The 13,020-nt window shown below is 39.0% G+C and overlaps 1 protein-coding gene across 4 annotated transcripts in view; it reads right to left on the bottom strand.

Moving 5' to 3' along the window:
- SDCCAG8 (SHH signaling and ciliogenesis regulator SDCCAG8) overlaps positions 1–13,020 on the bottom strand; it is a 246,594-nt gene that overhangs the window by 153,009 nt on the left and 80,565 nt on the right. For all 4 annotated transcript variants that reach the window (XM_043568299.1, XM_043568296.1, XM_043568298.1 and 1 more), the window contains exons 11-12: positions 11,270–11,404; positions 8,315–8,431 (exon numbers count right to left, since the gene is read on the bottom strand). In XM_043568299.1, the coding sequence (XP_043424234.1) occupies positions 8,315–8,431; positions 11,270–11,404 (252 nt within the window). The remainder of the gene's footprint in view (positions 1–8,314; positions 8,432–11,269; positions 11,405–13,020) is intronic.

Raw genomic sequence — 13,020 nt, forward strand, 5'->3', positions numbered from 1 at the left:
CAGGGTGTGCAGTATATTATATAATAGGGAACTGCACTGGGATTCTGAACCTTACAGAAAGAAGCCTATTTTCTATGGCACTGGAGATGTTGGGGTCAGTTATGCAAGCATGCTATGGAATCAAAAGACACATATGTTCCTTGAATGCATCTTCCTTTTCCACAGCCCACCCCACCGTTCCCATTCCTTTGCTCAAGCTGTCACACTGGATCTTCCAACCAAAATGCCTTCCTCTCTCATCTCTAATGGGCAACGTCCTACCCATCCTTTAAGGATGCCATCTCTCCCTCTTCTAAATCCCCAGCCCCCTGTGTAGTTTGCTAATTATAGTTACTAGGACCTCTCTGACATATAGTTATTTGCATACCTGCCTTACATCTTCCCTTCTCTAAGAACCAAAAAACAGAAGTGCGCTCCAGCCCGGCACAGTGCATGCCATATATGGTTGCTGAATTAAAGCAACAAGTGAAGTTTAGGGCAAAAAATTCTAAATTTGTAACAGTGTTTGTTCTATTCCAAATCCGACTTTTTTTTTATGTTTGTATTTATTTTTGAGAGAGAGAGAGAGACAGAGAGTATGAGCGGGGGAAGGGGAAAGAGAGAGAGAGAGGGAGAGAGGGAGAGAAACAGAATCTGAAACAGGCTCCATGCTCTGAGCTGTCAGCACAGAGCCCGATGCGGCACTTGAACTCACCGACCGGAAGATCATGACCTGAGCTGAAGTTGGACAGCTGACTTATTATTCTTTCAACCTGACTTACTACTCTTTCCTTTAAAAGTACAGGTACATGGCCATATTGAAGTGATCACTATGAAGAAGAGGAAGTAACACATAAAAATGCTGGAGATACAGTTAAGTGAAATAAGCAAAAACCAGAATTCTACCAAGTAGCATGTTTGCTATTTGCAAATACCATATATGCATATGGACAAAAGTAAAAGGTAAAACAGAAAAATGAAAACAATTTGCTCTATTGGGTGATGGAATTATTGGCTTCTGTGAATGTGCTTATGTTTATATAATATTGTTTTAAAAGTTGTACATCTGTAGTAATGAGTAATATTTACACTGGGTATCAGTACTAATATTTCTGGACTGTAAAAAAGAAAAAGCACACGTAGCTGCCCCATGTCTAACGCTTCCCAGCTTGCTGGCCAGTGTGGCCACACAAAACGCTGCTGGCCATCTGGTAGCTACCCCTATTGCGGACTTGGTACCCAAGACGATGGTCTCCAAGAGCGGCAGGTTGGTCCATGGGTCCAACCTTTAAAGTCAAAAGAAGCATGCGGAAAGTTTTTTAAGGACCAAAATACGTATATCCAGTGAATCTGAAAATACAGCAAAAATTCCTTGAGTTCACTTACAGTTTTATATTCCTATCCAAAGACATTTATTTCTAAATGTTTACCCCGCAAGGCATATGCTTTCTAAACTGGCTTGTTTTCTATCCTCTTTGTACCCTTATCTCTGAACAGCCCTAAGTTGCTATCTTCAGATATATTGTTTCTGCTTACACATTTGATTTTTAAAAAATACATCATTATGGTGAATAGCATTACCATGTCTCTTGGAGAATCAAAGGACTCTTTTTTGAGCGTATAAATTTCCACTGGGTTTTCATGAATGGGGTAAACAAGTACTGCACAAAATATTAACAGAGTTATCAAATGATGAATGCCCCAATAATCTCCAACTTGGTATTATTCACTGGATTGATTTGGAAACTGTTCTGTGCAAAAAAAACAAAACAAAACAAAACAAAAAAAAAACCTTACTTTTTAACTGCTAATTTTTTAATTTTAACGACACAATTACGGTTTAAAATGAAGAAATTAACTTTGCATGGTGTTTTAGAAAAAACAGAAGTTCAATAATCTTTTATTAAATGAATTTTATTTTTATTTACATGATCCCATTTGTCCCATTCAAGCAGCGCACAGCGCAAGAACAAAAGAGGCTGATTTATTAGACATACGCCGGGCTGAAGAATTTTCTCACAATTCTTGGTTAGGCTGTGATAAGAACACAAATTTATCGGAACAATGCTTTAGGGCGTACTTAGGGAAGATGCTAGAAAAAAAAGCTTTATTGCATCACACACATGGAACCAGATTCTGCCTCGCATGGGCTGTAGCCAGCATGAAGTTCACACTACATTAATTTGCACTTGTCGATATGCTGCTTTGCAAGGTTTTTGTAGGCATGTTCAAATGTGTACCCCATCTCCTCAACTAGAATATAAACTCCCTCAGGGCAGGACCTGGGTCTTCCAGCTAGCACCCCCTCGGTGCCTCCTGCACCGGCCTGGGTAGGCCAAGCCCTCGAACGCGGCTGCTGCCTGAGTGAGGAGCAGGGAGAGGGACGCGCTGAGCCTCCAGCGCTGGAAGAGGGTGTGAAGAACACTGGAGAGCAGCTCTGTCATCACCAGGACCGAGTGATTACATGTGCTAACGGCATGCCCAAGTGGCCCCTCTCCCAGTCAGCTTTCAGAGGCAGAAGTGAGACTGCAGGTGGTAGTTGGAAAGTCTCTCAAGTCTAGCTCTCCAGAAGCTATCCATTATCTCAGTATACTCCCCCAAAGCCTTCCGACGAGATCACATGGCACTACAGACACAAAGCAGAGAACAGAGCTGAGGAGGATTTCGCTTTAATCTGTAGGTGCTAAATTACAAGCAGAAAAGACAAATACCACTACTAGCCACTTGAACAGATCGGAGTGAAATATTCTGAGGATGCTCCCACAATCCAGTAGAAGACAGTGGACCTCGGAGGTCCATTTGCTGGGTTTTCAGCATATTGTTCTTATTGTTTGAAACTGGCAGTTTCAGGGAAGAAAGTTCCATTGCCTGTTGCTGCAATCTACTGCAATCATCTTACTGTCAGAAAGTTCTTATTTCAGGCTGTTGTGATTTCCAGTTGCTGTGATTAAATAGCTTTCTTCTTATTCTTTCCATATTGAGGATCAAGGCGTTTAAACAGGTGTTAAGCTTCCTCCCTGAAAGAATCTGTCTAGTCCGTGAAGGTAGCGAAGATTTAGACTTCTCGAAATAAAAAGGTGTAATTCTTCAACTTTTCTTCATTGTCTTTATTTCTCTGCCCTTCAGTAGGATCTCCTTTTAGGACTTTGAAGGCTTTCTTCTCATCTTTACACAAAGCCATACAGAACAGATGCACGTCTTGCGACAATTTAAATAAGTCAACTGTACTTCAGAAATAATTCCTCCACTGAAACAGTCCACCTATGACGTCAGTACTAAAGTGCTGAATCATACTGCTGTAGATAGGAGTTCAAATTCTTGTTTGGCCCAATTTTTCTAGCCAAAATTTTCTGATCTATTTCTTTTTTATATGTGCCCTACCCTAAAATATTTGTTTTCATTACCCCACTCAAGTAATTTTGAACTTCAACGCCTCCTGCTCAGTTGTAGCTACAACTCCAAAGTTACAACTTATGCAATACTGGTGGGAAAAAAAAAAAAGTCTTATCTGAAAAAAACTGTACCAACCTAAAAGAAATTGTGCTGCAAAGCAACTTTTATATTTATACTCTCACCTAAGCCATTATTACACCATGTGCCACCACTAAGATGATGACGCCATAAGCAGTCACACACTCATTTGGCAAGGCCATGAGATGATGAAGAGGCCACGGAAAAAGGCCACGTGCTGCACTGAGAAATACTCTAAAACCATTAAGTTATCATCGAAGATTGAGGAGCCTTTGAACCCAAGCTCCACTGTTTAGTAAGAACCCGAAGACATACAGTTCTATTTCTATACCCAGGGCCAGGGCTGGCCGACTTGGTCCATAAGGGCTCAGAGAGTAAATGTTTCAGTCTCCGTGGGCTCGAGTGTCTCCGCCACAACTCAACTCTGTGTAGCAGGAAAGCAGCCGTCGACAATAGAGAACGAATGGATGTGGCCGTGTTCTAACACAACTATTTGTCAAAACAGACAGTCTGTTGATTCGGCCCATGAGCCGTCGGTTACGGGTACAGGGCCCGCAGGCGTGTTACACACTCCTCCACGTCTGCGTGTGTCAGTGGGAGTGCACGTACGTGCAGCAGCACACCACACCTCTGCCTGCCTCTTCCCACTGCCTTGGCACCATCACGGGTGTGTGATGGGTGCAGGCAGATGGGGCCCCGTGTTGAGAAGCCTGCCATTTAGCGCTCTGTGGTCGACCTCTTGAACTTCCTCATGACTACATATTGGCACTTGTGTTTTGTCAGGAAAGTCTGAGGAGGCAGTGGCGCTGCTGCTCAGGTCCGTGGTCTTGTCCCTTTACTGCCTCACAGCAGCCCCGAGACGGTTCTCAGTCACCTGTTCCCCTGCAGTTCCCTCGTCTGGCCCGAGCTGTGTTATCCTGCCCTGTGTCTCGGGTGGAATCAGGTCATGGGGGTGGTGTGGGGGCGGGGTCATGTACTGCTGTCATGCTCTGCCTCTGACAGGAGCCCAGATGTGAACCTGGAGAAGATGGGGTAGAGGGTGTGTGCCCCTGACATCACAGGGCAGGACACAGAGGTGGCTACATCCCTGCCTCCGACAACACCCAGTGGCCTCAATATACAGCCTCTGCTTATCCTGATCCAGCTACCAGGTAGGTCTCCCCACTGCTCACCCCACCCCCCACCCCGGGGAGCCCTTTGCTGGAGGTCATCCGAAGTTAAACAGCAAATAGAAAACACCATAACTGGGTGAGAGAAAGAGAGAGAGAGAGAGAGAGAGAGAGAGAGAGAGAGAGAGAGAGAGAGAAAGGGACAAGGGGAGAGAGAAAGGCTATAAAAGAAAGGAAAATTTTTATATTTTAATACCTTTAAAACATCACTTTTCCCCTGCATTTGAAATTACTGCATTTTCTGTTTATACTATGCCCTGATCAAACCTTTTAGCTCTGAAGAATCACCTTCGGAGATTCATCTACCAGAATGGAAGGTGACAAAGGAACTTTCACTTCTTTATCGGCCATAACCTTTGTAATGGGCTTCCAGTCACACTCCTGAATCTTAAACGTAAGACTGAATTAATTACAAAATTTGTCTTTCAGACTCTACAGGGCTCACTTCAGGATATGACTATTGGGGTTGCGACATGGTAGCCATTTTCCTTCAGACAGTTGGCTCTAGGATTAATTCATATTTCTTTAGAATGATGCTGACGCACCTTATAAATTCAGAGCACAATCAAAATATATGTGTGAAATTTAATGAGACAACAGCAGATAAAGAAAGTTGAAATTTTGCTGAGATATCCCTTTATCTCCTGTTAAAGAAGATCAAACCATAACATCCTGACACACAAAAATGCTCTTGTCTGTCTGGTTCTAAAAAAACCAGCCATAAAACAGACATTGTTAAGATGGTCAAAGGAGTGTGAATATGGGCTTGGCATTATCAGATATTAAAGAATTATTGTTGGTATTGTCATGTGTGATGACGACCTGGTGGTTATGAAAAAAAATATCCTTCATAGATGCACACTGAGGGGTTCATGAGTGAAATAACATCATGTATGAGATCTGCCTCAAATACTTCAGCAAAAGGAGCAATGGGGGAAGAAGACAGAATTCGGGAGAGAAGAGGAAGAAACAGACGACAAAGGCGACAAAAAAGACGAAGGAGGAAGAGAGGAAAAAAACCCACGAGATCGATGGAATAGAATTGGCAAAATGGTGAGCCTAGGTGATGGAGATGTGGGAGTTCATATTAACATTCTCTTTGTATGTTTTTAAATTCCAGTAATGGAGTGTGTGTGTGTGTGTGTGTGTGTGTGTACCTGTTGCTTACAAAAAATTTGTAATAAAAATCAGGGTACAGATTTTTCATTCTCCTCCAAACCAAATGTCTTTTTTTTTTTTTTTTTTTTTTTTTAGTTCAAGAAGCGTCCTCTCGGGCTGGCAGGGCTGCTCTATGCTGATGTGATACAAAGGAGTTGATGGGAAGGATAATCCGCCCATGGGTTCCTGACACAATATAAAGAAGAAAAGGAGAAAGTGGGAGGAAGAGATCGCTATTGTTAGTCCCCTAACCCTTCCTTCTAATTATGCCAGAGTCAAGGCTCGGGTCACAAAGAAAATGATTTTGGTGCTCAACCATTTGCCCTATTTTGTAGACATCAAAAAAGCTCTTGTTCTTACCACATTCCAATCTCACAGTTTCCCACCTACTTTAAAAATGTATCAAGAGTCCAGATTAACAAAAATATGAATAAAATGACTATATTACAAGGAACACTTTGTTTGTGAAGCTAGAGATGGCCTTCTTGTCATGCTCAATTGCGTGATGTGTAACACTCTAAAAGTTAAATACACTTTATATTATTATAAGTATTTCAGATAAATGCTCGACATGCCCAGCTTTTAAAAGTTGAATGTAAATTTCTCTCTTGAGTGCAGATGGTGGGCAAGCAAAGGAGCTCTTTGGTCTTGCGGACAGAAGGTCAGGTCATGGCTGAAAGACCAAAGAACAATTGCTGCTTTGCTCGTCCAGATCATCCTCGGAATGAGACACCACTCCTTTCTTTTCAGAAACTGTCTGTTTGATACAAAATAGTTACAAAGAGTACCTATAAGATTTCCTCACATTCTGTCCAAGAGAAAATGGTAACGAGCACATCACATCACAAGCATCTTGTAACCGTTCCAAGGTTTTATTCCTAACCCTCTGACCTCCTGAGAAGGCACATCTTTATCTAAAAACACTGGAAATCATTATGAAAACTGCTAATGTTTCACTATGTAGCAGGAAATGGTTTACAAATGGAAACGGCTCCTTTTAAAATCCTGCAACCTTAGCCTCCACATCATTGCTGGTTAATTGCCAAGAGCTATAAGCTCTGAAAGACAAATACTACAGACACTTCTACACGTTATTCATTTACAAGTGATATGCTAATCTTATTATTCCTATAGTGTTTTTTCTCTCTGGAACATTATCCTGTAATTTTAAATAACTCAGACACTCTTCCTATTTGTTTTTCCAGTTAGTCCAAGATGTTATATTGGGCAGATGCTATAAAATACTATTACAAAAGTATATAATAATGCTAGTGAGCAAACCAAGATGATACCCTTAAAAAAAAAAGTCATTATACATCAGGAAAGGAAAGGAAAGGAAAGGAAAGGAAAGGAAAGGAAAGGAAAGGAAAGTTCCGTTTGGTGTGGTAGTCTTAGTCCTTCAGTCGAGGACAGAGAGGATTTTCAATTCTACTATCAGGCACGCCCCCAACTGGATGCCATGAAATAGTTTCATTATCCGTACATGTTAGTAATGAAAATTCTGAAAATTAAAGTCTGAATATAGCGGCACAAAAGCAGAATCTGATTTTGGTCGTTCAGATGTTAACTTAATGCCAGAGATTTCAGCTATGCCTTGAAAAACTTTTTGTACTAAATTTCATTATCACTTTCATTTTTAATACTTTTCCCAACTGTCTCTGTGTCATCTGCATAGAAAGTTGACGGGGTTGAAAGGGAAAATATGCTGGAAAGTATAATAAAATGCCTTGAACTAGAAATATGTTTTGAAAAAATTTACCAAGAGCCACCTACTTTTAAATTGTGGTGTTTTTTAAAAAAAAATATTGACACTGAGAACTCATTTTAATGGAATAGATTTATCAATCTGCTTTTGCTGAACATAAAGAATGAGAGCCTCCAATGTTCTGTACTGTAACATAAAAATAGAAAATCCAAAGTGAGTCTATTAGAATTGCCTCTCTAAAAACTTTATCCATGTCGACAATTAAAATTGGAGTATCTACACGATCTCAACAAAGATATAACATAAAACATCTGTTCAGCTGAGATTGAAGTAAGCAGCATTTTCCCCTAACATTTCTAATTTCCCTGTATTTAGGCAAACGTATTCATGGTTATCTTAGTTAAAACTGGTTTCACTCTGCCAACAATCAATTTGATTGACATATTTACATATCAACTCATCTCATCTTACAAATTTTAAACTTTTTCACTTAAAATTGGATTCAAGTTGGCATCTTTCAAGAACTTTATGTACGTATATTTTAGGTTCAAACTGTGCATTAGAACATTTTTTTTTTTTTTTACTTTTGTAAGTAATAGATACACATATCCAAATGTATTATTTATGACCTGTCAGATTGGGATTTTATATGCATGCGGCTGTATTCTCACCATTTCATGTGAAAGGTGATAATTTTAGGCAACTAGAAATGAAATTCTTTTAATAGTATAAACTGGATTGTTCCATTAGTTAGAAGCAATATAATAGAAATAAATAACTTACGTCTTTAATTAGGTCTTTAATTGCTGCAGTTACCCTTGTCATCTCTTACCTGATCTTTCATTTCAAGATCCCTTTTAGTTTTTGCTCTGTACTCTCTGTGCTCCTTCTCTGCCTCATCCTTCTCCATTTTGGTTTTATTCAACTGATAGCGCATTTCCCCACACACCTGTTAGATTGTAAAAACTACATCAATAGCTGCTGGAATCTACCAGGCAATGCCTGCAATTAGATCTTTTGGTGCCCCCTAGAGGTCATATAAATAAAATACAATAGAACTCTTCTAAGAATGGCATTTTCTGTATAGAATATTCAATGTATTCTGTTAAGATGCGAAGGCAGTATCAGGTACCACTGAGTTTAACAACTTCAGATTACAGATAAAGAAATGTATTGAGAAATTTAAGTAATGTGCCCAAGATTTTTTGTGGGAAAAATCGTTTCAATTGCATGCTATTATCCAAAATGCATTATCACCTCAATCTTAACTAGGTGAAATCATTAACTAAAATATTAAGCTATATCAATACTCATTCAAATTATTACAGTTAAACAGACATTCTATAAAATAAAGGTTTCCCTTAAAGATTTGATCAGTTAGGTTTTTATTCAAGAAATTTATAAAGGAATTTTTCTCTCTGCTAATAGGCTATATGATCGGTATTTACGTGTAAAGTGGTCCCTAGTATTCACTACAATCTCTTAGATAACATCAATCTTATGCACAGTGCTATGCACTTAAATTAAGAAACACTGTCTCGTAAGAGTCATAGACTGGAACCATGCACACTCTGCATTTATAACTGTAGCATTCAACATAAAAGGAAAATACACATTTAAGTGAAATGATTTTAACATATCATTAAATAATGAACACACACAGCATCCTAAAAGTGTTGTGTATCATCCCTTACACAATTTTTTTGTATAAATTTTTTTTTATACAAGGGCTCTACACACAGGTAAATATATTTGGTAAATGCAATTCAGCAGATAAATCTAAAGAAATTATGAGCCTTTGAGATAACTGAGAACCTGTAAGAGATTAACACACACGTCTGTTAATTCAGTCTCTGATTTACAAATACAAGTTTTTAAAAATTATGTTTCATCCAACGGTTATAGGTGCTTGAAACCTTTCAATTTTGGTATTTATCCGAAAATACAATCAGAACTTTAGAAATTAGTTTTATCATTACTGAGGTATTAGAATCTTATAAAACCTCCATCTATCTCCTATGCTCAAACAAACAAAAAAACACTTTTAAAAATAAACCAATCTGACAGAAGAAAAAGTCAGTAAGTTTCTCCCCAGTGGCCCTCAAAATACTAGGAAAAGAATACAATTACTGAAAATTCTACTTGAAGTTCAAATTCAAATGCCTTGAATGTGTCAGAGCTGACCCCTCCCATTTCAAAAACACTAGTAATTTATAAAAAGTTATTAATTTTAAAGCTAAATAAAGTTTAAAATGAAGAATGACAGAAAAAAATTACAGGGGCCCTAATTCCCTTTCCTTCTTGGTTCTTCACTATTCCAACCTATTCGATGTATATACATGAATGAAATGAATAAAACCAAATTGACGCCAGGAAATAATAATTACACAGCCATGGTGTTTCAAACCTAATACCAACATAATTATTGTGTAATAATAAATGCCTAGGCATTAAGTTTTATTTAAAATTATTTTATCCCTTAATTTTATTTTTAAAGTTCCCTTGCCTTACTGCTTCCATGTTAGCATCTGCTAAGTTTATCCATGACACTTGAATTTCATCTAAAATAAACTAACGAATTAAACTGAAGTAGAATGATTTCATCTCAGGGTTGGAGCCACCTCAAGGCACCCTTCTGATGCTGGAGTGTTTTTTTGGACAGTTCTAAAGATAGAAGAGGCATCTCGACTGTACATGTTTCAACAGAAAGTTCTCTCCCTACAATGGACTGAACACTCACCACAGCTTTCTCCCTAAATCTGGATTAACCACCGTCACCCCTCTATCCCAACTCCCTTACATTTACCCTTAGCCTCCACACAAACACGCTGAATATATTGGCAAATATGACAGCTTTAAACCTCTATATTGGCTAACTTGAGTTTTAGAAAGCAAATGGAGAATTAAAGAAATTCAAGGGAAAAAAAGAAAAAAATGGGCTTTGTTTCTTCTATATATTAAAGGCAATTGCAATTACTAAATTATAAAGCAACATTGGCATTACAAATGTGTCAACATTTAGGAAAATATGTTGATAGCTAAAATGCGACATGAAAAGGGTATACATTGCAAACAAAATTATCCGTGTACATTCTGGTAAAAAATGTATCCATTTAATTTATTACATCATGCGTGCTCACACGTAGTTTCTTAGTTTTAAGGCAACTGCTTACTGATACCTACATGGACTTCTTGTGTTTCATAAATATGTACCTTACAGTGGCCAGTTGAGACTATTAAACATTTTAGTTCTTGGTTCACAAGTTTGTGATGCCCAAAGTGCAGACACTGTGATGTTTTGAAGTATAAACTTAAGGATCAATAAAATGAGACACTTAGTGTGAGAACCTTGATATTGAAGACCAGGTATGAAAAGGAATGGGAGGTAGAAAATTTTTTATTTTAAGCACACTCTTGGTGTTGTATATATATATGTCTTTTACTATTTTTGTGGGGACCAAACCAATGCTATCTCTGGCCAACATTTTTCCTAACTGTCTAATTTAGAGATGCTGGGATTATCACACATTCAATGACTAAAGTAGTGACACTTGCTTAATGACAAGTCTGTCTCAGCCACTTTGAGTTCTTCAAGGACATTATTTGTGTCTAATTCATCTTTGTATTTTCAGCACTCATCAAAGGGCCTGCCAGTAATAAGTAAATGTTTGCTTAATGACCATTAGGTGGACCTTTACTGTCTGAAATAACAAAACCTTTCTATTCCGTGCTTCTTTCTGAGTTTTGTGCATTAGAAAAAATTATAAACTAGAATCTCACTTTGTACCTTCGTGACATCCATTTCCTTGGAAGCAAGCTGGTTTTGAATTTCCTCTAGTTGATTAATAGCTGAAATCTTCTCTCTTGTAACCTTTTCAACCTGGACCTCCAGTTGGGCAATATTTTGAGACAGGGACAATATCTATAGGAGGAAATAAAAGTCCTAAATGATAATGGCATTTGACAAAATAAATATTGAGAACACTGATGACCCAGCCATAAGAAAGAATGAGATCTTGCCACGCGCAACAACGTGAGTGGACCTAGAGACAGTAAGTCAGAGAAAGACAAATACCGTATGATCTCACTCACTTGTAGAACCTAAGAAACAAAAGAAAGGGAAAAAAGAGACAAAAAAACCCACGGACTCCTTAATACAGAGAACAAACAGGTGGTTACCAGAGAGGAGGTAGATGGCGGGGGAGGGGTGATGGGTGAAACAGGTGAAGGGGATTAAGAGTGCACTTATCTTGATGAGCACAGAGCAATGTATAGACCTGCTGAGTCATTGTATGGTGCACCTCAGACTAATAAGACACTATGTAAAAAAAAAAATCTTGAATTAATAGTCTTCACGTGGCCACTGGGTTCACTCTTAGATCAGTTCTCTGTGGATCGGATATGTCCATTTTTCCACCTCCTCCACTCACCCGTCCCCCATGACTCAAATATGTACTTCCTTCCCATTTATTCCTGGGTCTCTACCCTCATTTGGGGAAATACATAACAAGATGATAAAATCAAAGTTTGGATTGAAACTTTAAGGTGAAAAGTTGTGGAAGAGGCTGATACAAATAAATTTCAGGGGCGATGTCAAGCAATCAGAGAAGTCTTGAACTCTTCTCTCACATGGAAGGATAAAAGGACTGGTCGGGAGAGCTGGAGAGGCAGATCTCGTTAGAGAGAGCAACTGAGATTCAATGGATCCTACTCTCCTTCCCCCCAACACCAACAGAGGAGGCTCTATGCACTTCACTTTGCTACACAAAACCACCAGCGCTCCTGTTATTTCCCCTCTCAGCCATTATCCCCTCTCCTCCAGGAAGTTTCTTTGACCCCCTTGTTCCCAGCACAGAATAGGAGCCCTTGATGCACTCAGGGTTGCTATTCAGCTATTGTGTCCTGTGGGGGGGGGGGGGGCATGTCTGCTGTTTGCAGCTGACATCCACTCTCACGGATTTGCTGCTCATGCAGTACTGTGGTTTCATATCTCGACTCTCACTCCGGTGTATGGCTCCCACAACAGCTTCTATATATCTCCATCACACCGCAAGGTCTGCACGCTTCCAACGATGTACTCATCTCACTGTGTTTAGTTGTCTGTTTCCATGTTAGACTGCAAGTTGCTCAAGGGCGTATTCCTCACCAAATGTTTGAGGAATGGATCACTGGAATAAACAGCTCTTCTGAGGAGCACTCCACTCTACGGATCTCAGGCTCTTAGTTTTTCTTCTCCGGGTGAGAAATGCTTTCTAGGTCTTAGATTTAACCCATTTTACAGTTTTTTTTGTTTGCAGTTACATTTTACTCTGCTCCAGTAAGTCAAAATTTCCTAGACTCTTAATTTCTTATTTGTATTAGCAGCTTTGACATGAAGAAGAAACGCTACCTTCCTCGAGAGTGAAACATGCAGAGATATCTATCAGTTTTTAATCTGGTAAACAAGAACTCATAACAAAATTGAAATAACATTTTAAATCTACCGTTGCACACTGATATGGGTGTGAATTCAGTTTTCACAACTGAAATCAATAACTC

The sequence above is a fragment of the Prionailurus bengalensis genome, chromosome E4, assembly GCF_016509475.1.
Source record: "Prionailurus bengalensis isolate Pbe53 chromosome E4, Fcat_Pben_1.1_paternal_pri, whole genome shotgun sequence".
Lineage (NCBI taxonomy): Eukaryota > Metazoa > Chordata > Mammalia > Carnivora > Felidae > Prionailurus > Prionailurus bengalensis.